The sequence below is a fragment of the Myotis daubentonii genome, chromosome 1, assembly GCF_963259705.1.
Source record: "Myotis daubentonii chromosome 1, mMyoDau2.1, whole genome shotgun sequence".
In the NCBI taxonomy this organism is placed as follows: Eukaryota; Metazoa; Chordata; class Mammalia; order Chiroptera; family Vespertilionidae; genus Myotis; species Myotis daubentonii.
The window spans coordinates 45,908,097-45,925,473 of NC_081840.1; the positions used below are offsets into that span (position 1 = coordinate 45,908,097).

Below are 17,377 nucleotides of genomic sequence, written 5' to 3' on the forward strand. Positions count from 1 at the left end.
ATTGATTGGCTGCCTCCTGCACGCCCCCAACTAGGGATCGAGCCCACAACCTGGGCATGTGCCCTTGACCAGAATTGAACCTGGGACCCTTCAGTCCTCAGTCCAACGCTCTATCCACTGAGCCAAACCAGTCAGGGCTGTGATGAATTCTTATAATAAATTTGTGGAATAGGCAGGACATGGGCTCTCTGGTTGGTCTTTTCATCTTGGCATCAACCAGCTGTTGGTGTCTGCACCCACCTTATGATGAACATTGGGCCCTGTGAGGCTGGCACCAGCAAGTGGCATGGGAGTGGTCTTCAAGGCTGGCCTGGGACACGGGACTAGCCGACCAGGCCTTGGAGAAGTAACTGCATGTCTCTGTTCCAGCCGTCCCTAAAGGATCCTGACTGTGCAGTCACCTTGCTTTGTTACCTTCCTTTTCTGAGCCCCAGTTTCCTCATCTGTAAAATGAGGGTGTTGTAGTTCACCTCCATTGTGCCTTCACCTCAAATATTACCTCCCTGGGAAAGAGGAAAAGGAGCCACTGACCACCTAAGATCGTCTCACCCATGTTGCCAGTTCATCCATGTTGCCAGCTCCTGCAGACCCGACCCCGCCTCACTGGGCACTTATAAGTAAAAGGCTTGGGGTACCTGATAGGTGAGGTGGACGTGCAGTTTGTTGAGCCTCCCAAGTGCCAGACACAGAGTGAGGCGAACTGTTGATCCTGGAGGTAGGCGGTATCCGTGTTGTGCAGATAAACAGCTTTGGAGGCAGGAGGCATCTTCCCCGAGCCAGGCCTTAGGCTGGGGTGCACACAGCGGCCTCACTGAAGCCTGTTGGGTTTGCCATTTATGGCATTACTCTGCCACGCTGGGCCACATCTCTCAGGCTGGGAGTTCCTTTGGAAGGACCGAGGCGCATGGAGACAGTGCAGGTGCTGAGGCCTGGCTCTGGGAACTTTGGAGGGCAGGAAAGTTTTGAGACGTGGCTCCCTTCTGTGGGGTTTTAGAGTCCGGGATGAACTCAGGCGGGTGGAAACGATGTGAGGCAGGGGGTTCTGAGGGCCCCATAGGACTTCAGAGGAAGGGAGGGGATGTGAGGGGTGGGTGCTCTTCAGTCAAGGAACTGGGGAGGGGTGGCCCGAGAGGCAGCACGGGCAGCTGCCTTTGGAGCGCGCGGAGCTGGCCGGGGACCCGGAGGAGATGGGCTGTGGCAGGACCAGAGGGAGTTGAAGCCGAAAGGCAGAGGCGTGGGCTCTGGAACCTCTTCGGTCAGCGTGGGGCTGAGCTCATGCCCCCTCGCCCTTGCTTCGCCAGTTTCTTCTTCTGCCTACTGCTCCGGCTTTGCTGTCGTCCCAAAGGAGTCCTCAAGGAAGGGCTTCCGAATGGATGTGTGGCAGTACTTTACCTACAGGAGGCTGACAAGGCCACCCCGTGCCACTCCGTCTGTCCCCACAGCCGGACGGATTGCTGGGGGTGCCTGGGTGAACTAAGCTGCATGAGGCCCTTTGGGCCTCAGTTTCCCTGTCTGCACAGAGGGTAGTCAGGGATCCCGTCGTCTGCTGAGGTGACTAAGATCAAATAAGAACCTGAGGGAATAGTCAGGCCAGGTTTCCTGTGACCTAACTTCCCAGACTTGGATATCCCAGCAAAGGGTCTGTGGCCTGGCAAACAGGGACCCGCCACTGCATCCGTAACTGCCTTGGTCTCCTTTTGTTTCTGAGAGGTGGCCAGGGACAGGACGGGAGCGATACTGTGGCCTTGTGAACACTTCAGAACCTAAATGATGGAAACCAGAAGAAAAAGGCTGGAAACACCCGGCCCAGAGGGAAGGCTGGAAACCAGGATCTGAGCTGGGAAGGAGGGAAAGATCCCTCATCCTCCCCTCCCCCACCCAGCAGGAAGCTTGGTGCTGAGAACTTGCTATTTAAGGGGGCCTCTGGGGAGGTCTGGCCAGAAAGGAGCCATTTGAGGAAGGTTTAAAATTAGCCGGGGTGAAATGGGTGGCCCCTGGGGAGAACAGAGGCAGGTTTCTGTGGGGTGGCTCTGGTTCTGCATCTTCGACCCAAACCAAGTCCCCTCCATCCCAGAGAGGGGGAGAAGCAGGGTCCTGGCTGGGTGCTCAAGTCCTGGCACCCAGAAGCAAGTGTCACCTCTACCTGCCCAGACGGGTCCCGGGTCTGCTGTCTTTAAAGAAAAGCTGGTGACCCGAGCAGGTCACTCTGCTTGGGTTACAGGGAGGTTAAAGGCCCTCCCACCAAAGGGCAGCGTATGGAGGAGGGTGCCCTCTGGAGCCCACCCGGGAGCCTCGGCTGTCCAGTTCCTCCCAGGTGCTTCTGGGAGCAGGGCAGCACTTGAGCACTGTGTGGACGGGGACACAGCTGCGGGCTGTGACATGTACAGAACCTTCCCCCGGGCCTGGGAGCAGAGGATGTCTGGTTAGGGAAAGGCATGACTGAAAGGAACAATGTGCTCTAAATGGCAAGGGTATGCTTCTTGGCCAAAAACTCATGTGAGTGAAGAAACGTGTCCTTACCCATTTGTTATCAGGCATGGGCTGGGGCTGGTGACACTGGCTACCCGCAGCTATCCATGCTGGTTTCCGTAGTCACTCCTGGCTCTGTTGTTGAGGATGTGCGTGGGCGTGGGCGTGCGTGCGTGCGTGCGTGCGTGTGTGTGTGTGTGTGTGTGTGTGTGTGTGTGTTGGGTGTAACTTTGCCTGGCTGCCCCAGGTTCCTGATTCAATCCATTGTAACAGGCTGTTGGCTGCGTCCCACAGGCTATCATGCTGTTCAGGAAGTTGGGTTTGGCTGGAGTCACAGGATAGAAATCTGGTGTCTAGACCTGGCTTCACCACCAACTTGTCACCATGGTGAGGGCAAGCCTTGTAACTCACAGCATCGTCTGCCTCATTTGAAGCTGGCAAGATCCTACTCATTCTTCAAAACCCAGCATAATTGTTCCATCCCTGGCTCCTAACCCCGGTCTCTGATTCAGTAAACAGTTAGTACCAGCACCATAGTAGGAGCTGGACATAGAGGCGAGAAAACAACACATTCCTGCCATTGAAGAGCTTACATCTAGCATCAGGAGCAGTGCCCAGGGGGTGGATGTGACAGTGGTGGGCCCTCTGTTGAAGTCATCCCAGGGTGTAGCATAGGACGTATGTTCCATTTACATCTTTGCCTCTCCCCTGGACCAGACAGAACCTCTCAACCTGGGTCTATGGGTATCTGCTACAAAATATATACATTTTAACTTGTGCATTTGTGGGGGGCCTGGGGGGGGGGTGGTAAGATACATAGTTTGCTCAGGAGGTCAGAGGGGCCCTTGATCTGAAAAGGGATCCGTGATCTGTGTGCTTATTAAATAGGGTGTTCTCTTCTTGCAGCTGTTCGACAGCAGACAGTCTTGCACAGAGGTGCTCAGCAGGTGCTTGTTGAGTGACACCTGCAGGATGAACCTAGAGAAAGGAAAGTGTATAGGAAGGGCTTTTGAAAAGTTAAATGCTTTTGCCCTGGCTGGTTGCTCAATGGTTAGAGCATCTGCTCACACACTGAAGGGTCTCAGCTTTGATTCCTGGTCAAGGGCACATACCTGATTGTAGGTGTGATACCTGGCCCCAGTCAGGGTATCACACCTCTCCCTCTCACACACACAAACACATCTCTCTCTCTCTCCATTTCCTTCTCTCCCTCTCTTCCCCCACTCCCTTCCACTCTCTCCAAAAATTAGCCCTAGCCATTTGGCTCAGTGGATAGAGCATAGGCCTATGGACTGAAGGGTCCCAGGTTTGATTCCAGTCAAGGGGACATGCCTGGGTTGCAGGCTCAATCCCCAGTGGGGGGGGCGGGGGCGTGCAGAAGGCAGCCAATCAATGATTCTCTCTCATCATTGATGTTTCTCTCTCTTCCTCTTCCTTCCTCTCTGAAATCAATAAAAATATATTTAAAAGTAAATAAATAAAAATCTAAAAATCAGTGGGAAAAATATTCTTGGGTGAGGATTAACAACAATAACAAAAAGTTAAATGCTAGGAACCTCTGAGTATTCATTTGTCTCAGGAAATACCAAATTGCTCCCTAAACTCTGGGAAGATTCTAGTTCCTTCTAGAAGGAAGGGCCATCATTCCTGTCCTTCTGTCTCCAGGTCCGGACACTGTTCGTCAGTGGCCTCCCTGTGGACATTAAACCCAGAGAACTCTACCTGCTCTTCAGGCCGTTCAAGGTGAGTCTGGGCCCAGCCACCCACGGGCAGAGGCTAGGATAGAGGCGAAGCGTCAGGAATGAATCGCTGGCCTGGGCAGAGTATCAGAAACTGGGATCACAGACCTGTCAATTCACATGTTGCTTTCTGCTGATCACTTAGCCCTTCCCAGCCTCTGCTTCCTCATCTGTAAAGTGGGGACATGGAGAATCTCCATAGGTTTTGCTGTAGAAGTAATCTTTGAGACTCAGTGTAGCCTTTTCAGTTTGCAGAGGAGAAAACCTAACGAGGTAAGATCTGTGCGTCTGGATTACAAGCTAGAGGGGCAAATGGGAATTTATGCGTGAAGCGATGGCTCCTACCACCGATGCCCACCATGTGCTCCTCCGTGTGGTGCAGGATGCAGAATGGAGGGCGCCCAGCAGCGGTGGAGGGCGGAGTGGGTGGCTGGGACAGCACAGCCGTGGCTCTGACCTTCCCTGTTAATGACTGCCTCTCTCTGCAGGGGTACGAAGGGTCCCTGATCAAGCTCACCTCGAGACAGGTAATTTCTCTGCAGGGTTTTTCTTCCTCCCAGCCCATCCCAACTGCTGAGCTTGGGATGAAGTCTGTGCCTTTTATTCAGTCGTGAGGGAGCTGAGACCTGCTCCCTGTTCCTGTTTCTGTCCTGGGCTGATGAAACAGTGGCCTCCACAGACCCCCTCTTCTTACCAGTCAGCTCCTGGTCCTCCCTCTCTGACTCCTGGCTCGAGGCTGAGGGCCACTTGGGGTCTGGACCGAACCTTGGCAAAATGAAGTTGGAGAAGTTTCAACCTCTTCCCCTTGATCGAATCTAGAACTTCCTCAGGCACTTGATATATTGGAGTCCCCTTCCTGGGAAAACATCAGAACTTACTCGTGTTTTTTTTTTTTTTTAATTTCAGAGGGTAAGGGAGAGGGAGAGAGATAGAAACATCAGTGATGAGAGAGGATCAATGATCGGCTGCCTCCTGCACGCCTTACACTGGGGATCGAACCCACAACCTGAACATGTGCCCTGACAGGGAATCGAACTGTGACCTCCTGTTTTTAGGTCAACGCTCAACCACTGAGCCATGCTGACTGGGCTGGAACTTAACTCTTAATTACCTGCATGCATTAAAAAAAAAAAAAAAAAGACTTATTGGAAGGGTGATGTTTAGTGCTGTGGGATAAAGCTCTAACCTGGCATCATTTCCCACAATGTGGTACCTGGGTTGGAGACTTCTGGTGCAGAGTCTTCTATTGTTCCAACTGAGCTTAGGGTGGAAATAGGCAAGAGTTGCTTTTTATTATTTTGGGTTTTTTGTTTTGTTTTGCTTTTGCGGGGCAGATGGGATGTTGGGAGAGATACATGGGCGCTCTCTCTTTTTCCTCCTAGCCTGTTGGTTTTGTGATCTTTGACAGCCGGGCAGGAGCAGAAGCAGCCAAGAATGCATTGAATGTGAGTAGATGGCAAACAGGTCTTTCTCTGACCCACAGTCCCCTAGGCATGGGGTGTCCTTGTTCTGTCTTCTGCAAACCTTCCCCCAGTCCACACCCAAGGAGAGGGCCCACAGACCTTATTTCCCAGCCGCCCTGGGGCAGAGTCCTTGGCTATGCTGTGTTGGCCAGACATCACTACTCACAAGGCTGGAGCAGCATGTCCTCTGTCGTGGCCCCATGTGGGCAAGTCTTTCGGGCAAGATCATTTCTGGGGCCCTTCTGTGCCCACTGCAGTGGACAGTCTGGGTTCTACGGAGTAAAGTCTTTCCCTTCCTTTCCTTCCGATGTAGGGTATTCGCTTTGATCCCGAGAACCCGCAGACCCTGAGGCTAGAGTTTGCCAAAGCCAATACCAAGATGGCCAAGAACAAGCTAATGGCTACACCAAATCCCACCAGCGCTCACCCCGCCCTCGGAGCACACTTCATCGCACGGGACCCCTGTGAGTGGCGCTCAGCTGCAGCCTGCTGCCTGCACTAGGCCTGGGCTCGGGGCCCCCGTGGGGTTTGTACAGAGAGCAGGCGTTGAGATTCTCACTGGGGGACTGTCTGCCTGCATGCCCCCTTTTCCAGGAGGCTGTTTGCATCCACAGCCACCTCCGTATGGGTTCCATGCTTCCGTCCTCCCTGCAGCCTTTGTTGGGCCCCGGACAGGCTGAGCCGTCAGACTTCCCTGAAGCCTTCTCTGGTTTCTCTTGGTTGAGATGGGCGGGGGCCCATCTGAGAGCTTCCCAAAGCAGACAAGACGCTCTCCCTGCCAGGCCAAGTTAACATGGCTTCTTTCTCTGGTCCTGAGGGGTATCTGACCTGACGGGAGCTTCTGCTTCAACCGTAGTGCTGAGTCCCCTTGTCTGCTTGGCATGAGGTGGCAGAGGGGAGTGTTCTGACAATGGGGGCTATTGTCTCCCTTTGTAGATGACCTGATGGGGACTGCTCTGATCCCCACGTCCCCAGAGGCCTGGGCCCCCTACCCTCTGTACACCACAGAGCTGACCCCGGCTATCTCACACGCTGCGTTCACCTACCCAGCCGCCACTGCTGCTGCCGCCGCCGCCCTGCATGCTCAGGTAAGCTCTCCCCCGGGGGAGAAGCAGGACGGGGGAGAGTGAAGGCTCTGAGTGGCCAGATTTTGTACCTACCTGGCCTCTGGACCACGCATGTCTCATGGGCTCTGACAGAGGGTGGGGGGAGAGGACAAGCCGTGAGGCCACATTGAAGATTCGGGGCAGAGTCCTGAAGACCCAGCTGTGGCTCCACCACCCGCGGCCGGGCACTGCACTCCGTCTGCGGTGACTGAACCACGATTCAAATCCCCACCCGAGTGTGGTCTCCGGAACCCGCTGCCTGCCTCTGCCTCCTCCTGTCTTTATGGACTTGAGAAAGCTCTTAGAGATGGCTGTGCCTTGGTTTTTCTAGTTATCTGGGAAAGGAGAGTACTATTGTGTGCCTCAGGGTGGTTGTGAGAATTAAATGTCAGTACATGAGAGGTGCTAGAACTGTACGTGGGACAAACGTCCCGAGTGCTCAGAGAGGGTTCCTGTTTCCATGGAGCCTGGATGCTCTCCCTCCCGAACCTGCGCTGGGGCAGGAGAGAGGACGCGAGCACGTCTAGGAGAGGCAGGGAGGGTAGAGCTGGCCGGGAGGGCTCTCTGCTCAGTGAGGGCCGGGCTAGATGCTGGAGAGGCAGACAGGGGGTCAGCTACCAGCCCATTCCTGTGAGGCAGCAGCAGGAATGCCAGCTGTGTGGATGGCACTGCCAGGTGGCACAGGAGGGCGGAGGAGCAGCGGCGAGCCCACCTCGGCCTCCCATCAGTGGGAAGAGTGACCTAGCCGGGGCGTGCTGTGCTGTTGAGCAGGCGTGAGCAGAGGCTTCAGACTTGCAAGGGCAGAGGAAGGGGATGAGGAGGAAAAGGAAGTGAGAAGCCAGGAAGGCGGAGTTCACAGGAACTGGAAGCTGCAGTGGGAGGAGTCGGTGCGCTGGCCAAGGGCTAAGTTCCTGGTCATCTCCGTCCTCTGGGTTGCCCAGTTCCAGGGTGGAAGATTCAGGTTCTGGGCTAGCACCCCAGCAAACCCAGCAGGGGCACTCTCCCTGGCCACAGCAACTTTAGATTGTACCGAGGGCAGAAGTGAGGGCAAACTGTGGGTGCTGTTCCCCAGCTGCACAGCACAGACAGCTGGAAAACTGGTTGGGGTAGGAAGGTGGTAAACATCTTCCCTAGCGGGAGATGTTTGGGTGTTTACCAGGCTCTGTGGTGGGAGCAGAGTAGTTAGCAGGGCACGCTGTCCGTTGTCTCTGACCTGGCGCAGCGTGGAAGGCGGGCAGTTGCACGGTATTCCGGCCACGTGGGGAGTTTCACTGTTGGGGTCCTCACCTCTGATCCCCACTTTGCACCAGTTAGTGACCTGGTCTTCGGAAGGTGGCTTCACCTCCGGGCCTCCGTGTCTTCCTCTGTACAGTGAGAGGCTTAGGCCAGATGGGGTGAGAGGTCTGTTCTGAGATGCTAGGCTGTGACAGTGACCAAGCAGAGGTTGGGAGCCAGGGACAGAAGAGGCACCTCTGCCCTTCTGGGGTGGCCCCCTGGCGGGCTGGGAGTGCTGTGCCGCTACCTGCTCCGAGGGTTTTGTGCCCTCCTGTTATCTTCCTTTCCAGCTTGCTCCCACCCTCCCTACACCTTGTGGTTGTCCAACTCTAATCCAGCTGCCTCGTCCAAATCCTGGCTCTCTCTTTTAACACCTGTGTGACCTTGGGCAAGTTACTTAACCTCTCTGTGTCTCAGTTTCTTTTTGGAATGGTGATAATCATACCTACTTTATACGGCTATACAGAGGGAAGACTGTAGAAGTACCAGGTATCGTGGCTGGTATTTAATATCATCGTTGTCCAGTTTCCTCACCTGGGTCCTCTCTGAGGCTGGAGGCCTCATTATGCCTGAGTTCCTGTCTCCTGGCTTCCCAGGGCAGGGTTTGAAGGCTGCCTCAAAGGGTAGTGGCATTTTTGGGGAGGGAGACTAACAAGAGGTTGGTCCAGGCAGTAACTAATTCTCTGGAAAGCCATGTTCTCAATAGTAAAACGTTGTTAGGACCAAATGCAGTAATGGGCATGAAAGCATTTTCCAAGTAGTAGCATTTTTTCTTTTCATTTCCAGAGCCCTCTCCCCGCCCCTTCAGTAGGGCTTCCCCTTGAAGTGGAGGTTGGAAAAATGCCTAAATAGCCCTGGCTGGTTTTGGTTCAGTGGATAGAGCATCGACCTGCGGACTGAAGGGTCCAGGATTCGATTCTGGTCCAGGGCACATGCCCGGGGTTGTGGGCTCTATCCCCAGTAGGGGGCATGCAGGAGGCAACCAATCAATGATTCTCATCATTGAAAGGAACTGTAAGCTGCGAGGCTTCGGTGGGCACAGGGGTGGGTCTCGGCCCATCCTTTGCACCCCTGTCTGGCCCCTCCCTCAGTGCACCCCGATCCCCTGTCTGCCAGCAGCCTCACGATTGGGGCCGGCACCAGCAGCGGGTGTGAGTGGCAGCTGCTGCCCCGATCACCCCTCAGGAGCAGAGGGAGGTGGAGAAGCCCTCAGGGGTGATCAGGGCTGGTAGCGGGTATGAGCGCGGCTGGCGCAGGCAGTGGGTGTAGTGGCGGCTCTGGTGCCGGCAGCGGGTGCGAGCAGGGCCATTGCCGACAGCAGGTGCGAGAGGCAGCTGCCGGCCCCGATCGCCCTTCAGGAGCAGGGGGCGGTGGAGAAGCCCAGCAGGACCTCAGTGCATGGAAGCAGAGAATTTTCAGTAACTACCAGAGGCTCTCCCTGATGACAGCAACTGGCGCCCCACCTTGTTCCACGCTCTGCTGCCTGCTGCTGCTCGCCATGTTCCCCGCGCACCCCCAGGTGGTCAGCACTCATCACAGCAACTGGTTTGGTTGTTTCACCGTTTGGTCTATTTGCATATTAGCCTTTTATTATATAGGATATCTTATCCTATCTAATAAAAGAGAAAAATGGTAATTGGCGTACGACGATACCCTTTTCATTGGCTAATCAGGGCTATATGCAAATTAACTGCCAACTAAGATTGGCAGTTAGCTGCCAACTAAGATTAGCAGTTAACTGCCAACAAGATGGTGGTTAATTTGCATATGTAGGCACAATGCAGGGAGGCGAAAGGGAAAGCAGGAAGAAGCCCCCTGCCAAGGAGAATCAGGCGACTTTGCCGCCCTGGCCAGTGATAGCAGGAAGTAGGGGTGGAGCCAGCGATGGGAGCTGGACACGGTCGAAGCTGGCAGTCCCGGGAGCTAGGGGTCCCTTGCCTGGGCCTAAAGCGAGCCCACGATCGCGGGGCCACTGCAGCTGTGGGTCCCCGCTGCCCGGGCCGGACGCCTAGGCCAGAGGTGTTAGGCCTGGGCAGGGGCGGAGCCTGCAACCGCGGGGAGCTGGGGGTCCCCTACCCAGGCCTGACACCTCTGCCGGAGGCCTCAGGCCTGGTCAAGGGGCCGATCCGGTGATTGGTGATCGGAGGGTGATGAGGGTCAACTCCTTTGGCCGAGGCATCAGGCCTGGGTGGGGGGCTGAGCTGGGGATTGGGGGGATATGATGGTCCCCTTGCCCAGGCCTGAAGCCTGGGTCAGAGGCGTCAGGCTTGGGCGGGGGGTGGAGCAAGCGATCAGAGGGAGATGGGGGTCCCCTGCCCAGGCATGATTCCTGGGCCAGAGGCCTCAGGCCTGGGCGGGGGCCAGAGCCAGTGATAAGGGGGAGATGGGGGTCCCCTGTCCAAGCCTGACACCTCTGGCGGAGGCATCAGGCCTGGGCAAGGGGCCGATCAGGCGATTGGAGGGTGATGGGGGTCAACGCCTGAGGGCTCCCAGTATGTGAGAGGGGGCAGGCTGGGCTGAGGGACACCACCCCCCCCCCACACACACACCCAGTGCACGAATTTCGTGCACCGGGCCCCTAGTATATATATAAAAGGCTAATATACTAAGTGACTGACCGTCCGACCGGTCACTATGATGCACACTGACCAACGGGGCAGACGCCCAACACAGGAGCTGCCAAGTATTTGGCAGGGGCGGTTCTCGGGTGACGCACCCCGAAACCAGAGAGAATGGAGCAGGATGGAGCCTGATTCCTCCTGGGGCCGCGCAATTCCACCTTCGGCCATGGGTTATGTTGTTGCTGGCTACTGTGGGCCCTGCGTCTGGTTTACTGCACACTTGGATTTGCATTCCACACCCTGTACAACAGCAACTTTGCAGAGCGCCCTCTCATACTCTGGGACCCCTCGGGGAATGTTGGAGAGCCAGTTTCAGCCCAATCCCCGCAGGCTAGGCCGAGGGACCCCACCTGCTGGAGGGACCCTGCTCACTCCGCAGATACCGGGGAGGGCCGCGGGAGGTTGGCTCCAGGGTGTGTCTGGCCCATCTCACCCAGGCCTGTCCCACCGGCCACCTTCTAATTAATTTCCTTTCAATGTGCATGAATCTGTGCACCAGGTCACTAGCCCTATATTCCTATGTAATAAAAGGCTAATATGCAAATTGTCCCCTCAACCAGGAGTTTGACAGGAGGGTGGGGCCAGTCGGCCCACTGCCCGCGGCCCCTCCCCTGGCCAGCCCCACCCACGATCGGGGGCGGGGCCAACTGGCCTCCTGCAACCTCTGCCCCCGGCCAGCACGATCGGCCCCAATCAGAGCAGGCCGGCTGGACCCCACCCATGAACAAATTTGTGCACCAGGCCTCTGGTGTATATATAAAAGCCTAAGTGACCGTCCAACTGGTAGCTATGATGCACACTGACCACCAGGAGGCAGATGCTCAATGCAGGAGCTGCTGAGCTGCAGTGACTTGGCAGCTGCAGTTCTTGGCTGATGCACCCTGAAACCAGAGAGGAGGGAGCCCGATTCCAGGGTGCATCACCCAAGAACCACCCTCTCGCAATCCAGGACGCCTTGGGGGATGTTGGAGAGCCGGTTTCAGCCCAAACCCCACCGGTGCACTGGGCCTCTAGTGTATATATATATATATATATATATATATATATATATATATATATATATATATATATATATTTAAAAAGAAAACGCCTAAATAAAGGGGTGGACAGTGTTGATCTGAAGAGAATTATTCTGAACCCAGGGGACCAACAAAACTGAGTTTTTCTATGCCTGGGGGCAAGGAGGTGGCAGCTCAGAGACAAGAGGGGATGAAAAGCAGTTCTTCCTTTACCCAGATGGGCACACCCCAAATGCATGCCCTTTGCCAGTAGCTCAGCCGGAGTCCCAGGGACCAGACCTGCAGAGAGGTGCTGGGAGATGGTTCATCCCCCTCTGTCTTGGCACAAGGCCATCTTGCTCAACCTTCTGAGCCTCTTGATAGAATCTTCTCCTTCAAGAGGGTGAGGCATGCAGGAGGTGTGGATCGCAGAGGTCCGCTGGGGTCTGGTACATAAAGACAGTAGCCTAAACTCAGGGGTTCTCCATGTCCCTTGTGTCCCAGAGTCCTCCCAGACTGGACTTTGCCTTTTTTTATTTCACCTGAGGAAATGGGGGGGTCTCACTGCGGCTCCCCATCCTTAGACTGGCACAGCCACTTACCGACAACCTTAAGGTTGCATGAGCTTCCTTGCCTCTGTTTTCTTATCTGTATAATGGGATGGTGATAGCATCAGCTTCAGAGGGTGTTTATGAGGATTAAATGAACCCAGTACCTGAAAACTACTTAGAGCAGCACTTGGCACAGGCTAAGGGTTTCATAAGCATTAGCTATTAGAGCTCTGCATTTATGGGGGTGGTGGGGAGGGGGGCGGGGAGAGAGGCAGGGATTTGTTTTGTTTTCCCTTTGGCTTATCATCCTGCTCCTAGAAAATCGCTACCTTTGGTCCTTAGACTTGGTAGGTAGTTGGGCGCGAGTGTATATGTAAAGCCACGGATAGGAATCTTTTACAAAAATTACTGTAGACACACTTAATCATTTTAAAACTTAATTATGAGGACATTTTTCTTTTTCTTTTTTTTAAATATATTTTATTGATTTCTTACAGAGAGGGAGAGGGATAGAGAATTAGAAACATTGATGAGAGAGAAACATTGATCAGCTGCCTCCTGCACACTCCCTACTGGGTATGTGCCTGCAACCAAGATACATGCCCTTGACCGGAATCGAACCTGGGACCCTTGAGTCCACAGGCCTACGCTCTATCCACTGAGCCAAACCGGTCAGGGCGAGGACATTTTTCCACACCAGTCAATGGAGATCTACATTCTAGATGCCCTGCCAGCCCACCACTGGGTGAGTGCCCAGCTCCCTGTGGATGGTAAGCAGGTGTGTACACATGCTTTGCTGCTGGTAGGCTGTGCCGCAGTGGGCGCCCTGTTCACGCCTCTCTGGGCACCTGTCCTGTGGTTTCCTTGTCATAACTTCCTGGGGCTGTTACAGGGTCAACGTGTAGACTGGCCAGTCTGGGGTCAGTAAGAATTGCCCTTCGGGTGAGTGAGGCCCCGTTTTTGCTGGCTGTTCCTATTTCTTCTGTGGCTTCGCTCCTTTGCCCCTTCCCTTCTGGGCACATCTTCTCAGTCAGTCCCGGGTGAGAGGGAACTGAGTTCCTGCCCCCTTTTGTTTTGCTGCTGGTCCTCTTGGGACCTGGTTCATCGTAGATACCATGGGCCTGTCCGTGTGGGTATCTCAGGACCCCAAGTCCCCTCTGATCAACTAGAGGCCCTGAGAAGGGACCAGCCGCTCACTCCCTGAGGTGCTGGCCCTGGGGGGCAGGGGGGGGTCTTATTCTGAGCTGAGACAGGAAGGGACTGTGCTTTAGAGATTTGTTTTTTTTTTTACTCCTCATCTGATAATATGTTTATTGATTTTAGAGAGAGAGGAAGGGGAAGAAGAGAGAGAGAGAGAAAGAAAGAGAGAGAGAAAGAGAGAGAGGAACATCGATCAGTTGTCCCACCTGGGGATCAAATCCGCAACCTAGGTCTGTGCCCTGACCAGGAATTGAACCTGTAACCTTTTGGTGTACGGGGCAGTGTCCAACCAACTGAGCCACCGGCCAGGGCTGGACCGTGCTTCCCTAGAGGACCCGGACCGCCGGCCCACGCTCTGTGTCTGAGGGAAGCGGAAATGCAGCCACTTGAGAACATTCTGTGCACTTCAGGGGAATGGCCTTCTGGAGCTCAGAAATGGGGTCTTTCCTCTACTTCCTCCCCAAGAAGGCGCTGACTCATCTCAGGCCGGGGGAAAGTGCTGCTTCAGAGGCAGGAATTCCAGCACTTGTGGAGAGCGTGGGGCCGGATGAGGCGGGCTCTGCGGGAGTCTGACGCAGCTGCAGGAGGCCTCGGCTTCCCCAGTGGTGCAGAGGGCGAGGGGGAGGCCTCCAGAGTCCCTCCCACTCCCATCTGATGTCCTCCCCGCCCCCAGCCCTGCAGGGCACCCAGCTCCAGGCACTTCCTTGCTGGGGGCTGCTCCGGGGTCAGGAGAGTTCCCTGAGCTGGGCCACAGGCTCTCCAGCAGCCGTGGAGCTGGTTTCCTCGCCCGCCTTGTGGCCTGGGCTCTGGTGTCCAGCGGGCCTCCTGCTGAGAGGGCATCCGTGGCTCCGCAAAGGGGAGGAGAGGCTGCCTCCCACTCACTGTCAGCGGGGAAGGCAGGGAACCGCTTCCAGGTGTTCAGAAGGCAGGAAGGAAGGTCCCGGCCTCTGCCTGGACAGCTCAAAGGCTGTCCCTGGTGTCGGCTGTGCCCTGGTGACGGCAGTGCCGCAGGCTTGGAGCCCAGAGAGGAGCCTGGCATTGGTCAGGTGACTAAGACTTTGCCCTGCTGTATGCTATATGCCAAGCATCCTGGCATCGTAGGGTGGCCAGCCCCTGACGTCCTGCTGTGTGCTGGTGGTCAGAGTCCTGCGCTGTACAGACAGCACCTGGCATTGGAGAGGGCACAGGAGCAAGTTCTCAGGAAGCTTCCTGCAGCCCCAAATGGCCTGGAGGGTCCCAGGGGCCCGGTGGGTAACTGGTCTGACTGGTGCAGCTGCAGGGACTTGTCCATGAGCCCAGCTGCTCCTGTCTCTGCGTCGGCTCCTGTGCCATCCCTTCCTTTCCCTAGGGGACCCTGGACTCCGTCTGGGTAATCTCCCCCCTCCCCTAGGCAGCCCTGGGCCAGGCTGGGGCAGATGTGCTGCCTGTAACTGGGGCAGGTGGCGGGGGCAGGTGGCCTTCCCTGCAGTGTTGGTTTGGATGGTAAGACAGCTTACCATCCAGACGACCAGCCCATGGGGAAGGGGCTGCATATCATTTCCAGACCCATCTCTGGGGGTCCTGCTTCGGAGCTACTGTGCTGTGGGGCCCTCTGCAAAGTGCCAGGGTTTCCGTAGCTGCCACTCGAGGGTTTAGCTGGCAGGTTACAAACCTCGAGACTCAGGAGGGTGATGACGGAGGGACGGAGAGGTGGAGATGGGGAGGATGTAGCAGTGGGTCTCGCCCACGGCTTCCTTACAGGTCACACAAGGCCCGGAGGCCACACCAGCTTTGCTTTCTCGTGTGGAGTCCTCACATTCTGTCTCCCTGATGCTCATGACTGCCTGTGACGGTCATCTCTAGCCGACAGCTGGGTGGGGACACTGAGATTCAAAGATGTCGAGCAAAACTGTATTGTGGTTTAGTCTCCTGTTAGGAATTCTGCCCCCTCCCAGGAAAGGGCGAAGGGCAGACTGTTAGTACCTGGGCCCCCTGCCGCCAAGACTCCACCTGGCCCATCCGGTCTAGTGGAGTGTCAGTCACCGTAACCATTCTCTGATTTGGCCTTCACCCTGCGGAGGAGGCAGGTCAGGGCCCTCTCCCATTTTCAGGATGAAGACACTGAGGCCTAGAGGTGAGTACCTGGCCCGACACCTGCCAGTGGTGACAGAACCAGGACTCTGACGGCACAGAAGGCCGCGCTTACGGGGCTCCTCATCCCGGGAAGGGGCTGCACGGCTAGCTGCTGATGTCGGCTTCTCTTGCAGGTGCGCTGGTACCCTTCCTCTGATACCACCCAGCAAGGATGGAAGTACCGTCAGTTCTGTTAGTTTCTCAGTAAGTGCTGGTCCAGAGGTCCGGGATGCATGGCCCAGACCCGGCTTCCTGCAGGGCCCCGTCTCCCCTCACTGAATCCGAGAGCCAGGTGCTGCGAGGCCTTCACCTGAGCGTGTGCACCGGGCACTCTGGCTGGTTCTCCCCCTTCTCCTCCCACCCTGTCACCCGCCCCATCTGTCCTGCAGACTTGGCCCAGTGGGAAGGCCCGGGTTCAGCTCCAGTCCCGCACCTCTGCTCACAGCCCCCTCTCTCCCCTCCCTCCAGGTCTTGTTACCACAGCTTGACGCTCCCGCCCCCCGCCGGGGAGGAAGCTGCGGCCTGCCCGCAGCTTCCACTGTCCCCAGGCGGCCTGTGGAGAGCTGCTGCTTTCCTCCAAAGACTGTGAATTTTAAGCCTGACTCAGTGGACTGCTTCCTGTTCCCTTCTCTCCTCTCCCTCAGCCCTGTCCTGCCCAGAGCCCTTCTCCAAGGCCTCAGGGGAGGACTCTGGGACACCCAGGCCCGGTTCCGAGGCCGCCCTGGGACACCCAGGCCCGGTTCCGAGGCCGCCCTGGGACCGAGCGAGGCCCGGCCTCCCGCCCAAACTTGCTTTTGTAGCTTCACCTCAGAGGAACAAGGCGTTTGGTTTTGCATGTTTTCTGGCATGAATTAAGACACTTACACTTGTGTATATGTGAGTGTACAGTTTGTTCTCACACTGTGTCACCATAGCAACAGGTCCTGGCCTTTAATGGTTCATCATTCCTGGTCCCTCTCTCCACACCCCTCCCCTACACCCACCCTGCTTCGGTGAGGCCGCGCCCTGCCGCCAGTTCCACTGCCCCACACTTCCCGGCTGAACAGCAACGACCACCCGACCGAGCGTTTCCTTTTTCGTTTCACATCGGGGTCCTCCGCTCCCTCCTCAGATGGGCCAGCAGCTGTTCAGAGCATCCCTTCTCTGCCCGTTTTGCTCACCTCTCCACAGCGCACCCCACCCCTGCCACTGCTCCTCATTCTTTCCAAACTACGAAACCAACCAAAAAGTGAAAGTATTTTTGTACCCTGTGTAACAAAATATTTATGCATCATAAAGGATTTTTCATGTGTGTGTGCAATTAATTATTGAAGAGACCTTGTTCGCCCTGTCAGATAAGTTTAATGTTTAGTTTGAGGCATGAAGAAGAAAGGGTTTCCATTCTCCAGCCATGAGCCTTCGTGCCAGGCGTTAGTTTAAGAAAAATGAAGGGAGAATTGTGCAATTTTTTTGTTTTGTGAGCACATCAGTGCTTTGCCTTTGGCTGCAGCTGTGGCTGTCTTGCCGTTTTCAGACTTAGGAGACGAGGTGGCTGTTGTAATTGCTGATCCTGTGAGAATGTGAAACTGGATGATATATGAAATGCAAAATAAAAAAATCATCCAAAGTCACTGCTCTCTGACCTTTGCTTCCTCGGGATGTAGACTGCTGTTGGGAGGGCGTAACAAGAGGACAGAGGCGGAGAGTTCAGGGGGAGGAAGTGAAGTGGGTCCCGGCCTGAGAGCTCTCGGGCCCCTCCCTCCTTCCCTCTTTTGTAACTGAAGTCTGGAGGGGAAGTGACTTGCCCAGGGCCATACATGGGATTGGGGGTGGGGCTGTCAGCTTACCTGGGTTTAAATTTTTT

The 17,377-nt window shown here is 55.7% G+C and overlaps 1 protein-coding gene across 3 annotated transcripts in view; it reads left to right on the forward strand.

Moving 5' to 3' along the window:
* Positions 1-17,144, forward strand: part of RBPMS2 (RNA binding protein, mRNA processing factor 2) — a 29,285-nt gene extending 12,141 nt beyond the window's left edge. The window contains exons 1-8 of one of the 3 annotated variants that reach the window (XM_059698545.1): positions 890-919; positions 4,135-4,212; positions 4,697-4,735; positions 5,591-5,653; positions 5,985-6,135; positions 6,608-6,759; positions 15,669-15,738; positions 16,003-17,144. In XM_059698545.1, coding sequence (XP_059554528.1) covers positions 905-919; positions 4,135-4,212; positions 4,697-4,735; positions 5,591-5,653; positions 5,985-6,135; positions 6,608-6,759; positions 15,669-15,731 — 561 coding nt within the window. In that variant the 5' untranslated portion in view covers positions 890-904 and the 3' untranslated portion in view covers positions 15,732-15,738; positions 16,003-17,144. Of the gene's footprint in view, positions 1-889; positions 920-4,134; positions 4,213-4,696; positions 4,736-5,590; positions 5,654-5,984; positions 6,136-6,607; positions 6,760-15,668; positions 15,739-16,002 lie in introns of those variants that run through there. The other 2 variants (XM_059698537.1, XM_059698526.1) reach the window with 2 other exon arrangements.
* Positions 17,145-17,377: the final 233 nt, after the last annotated feature.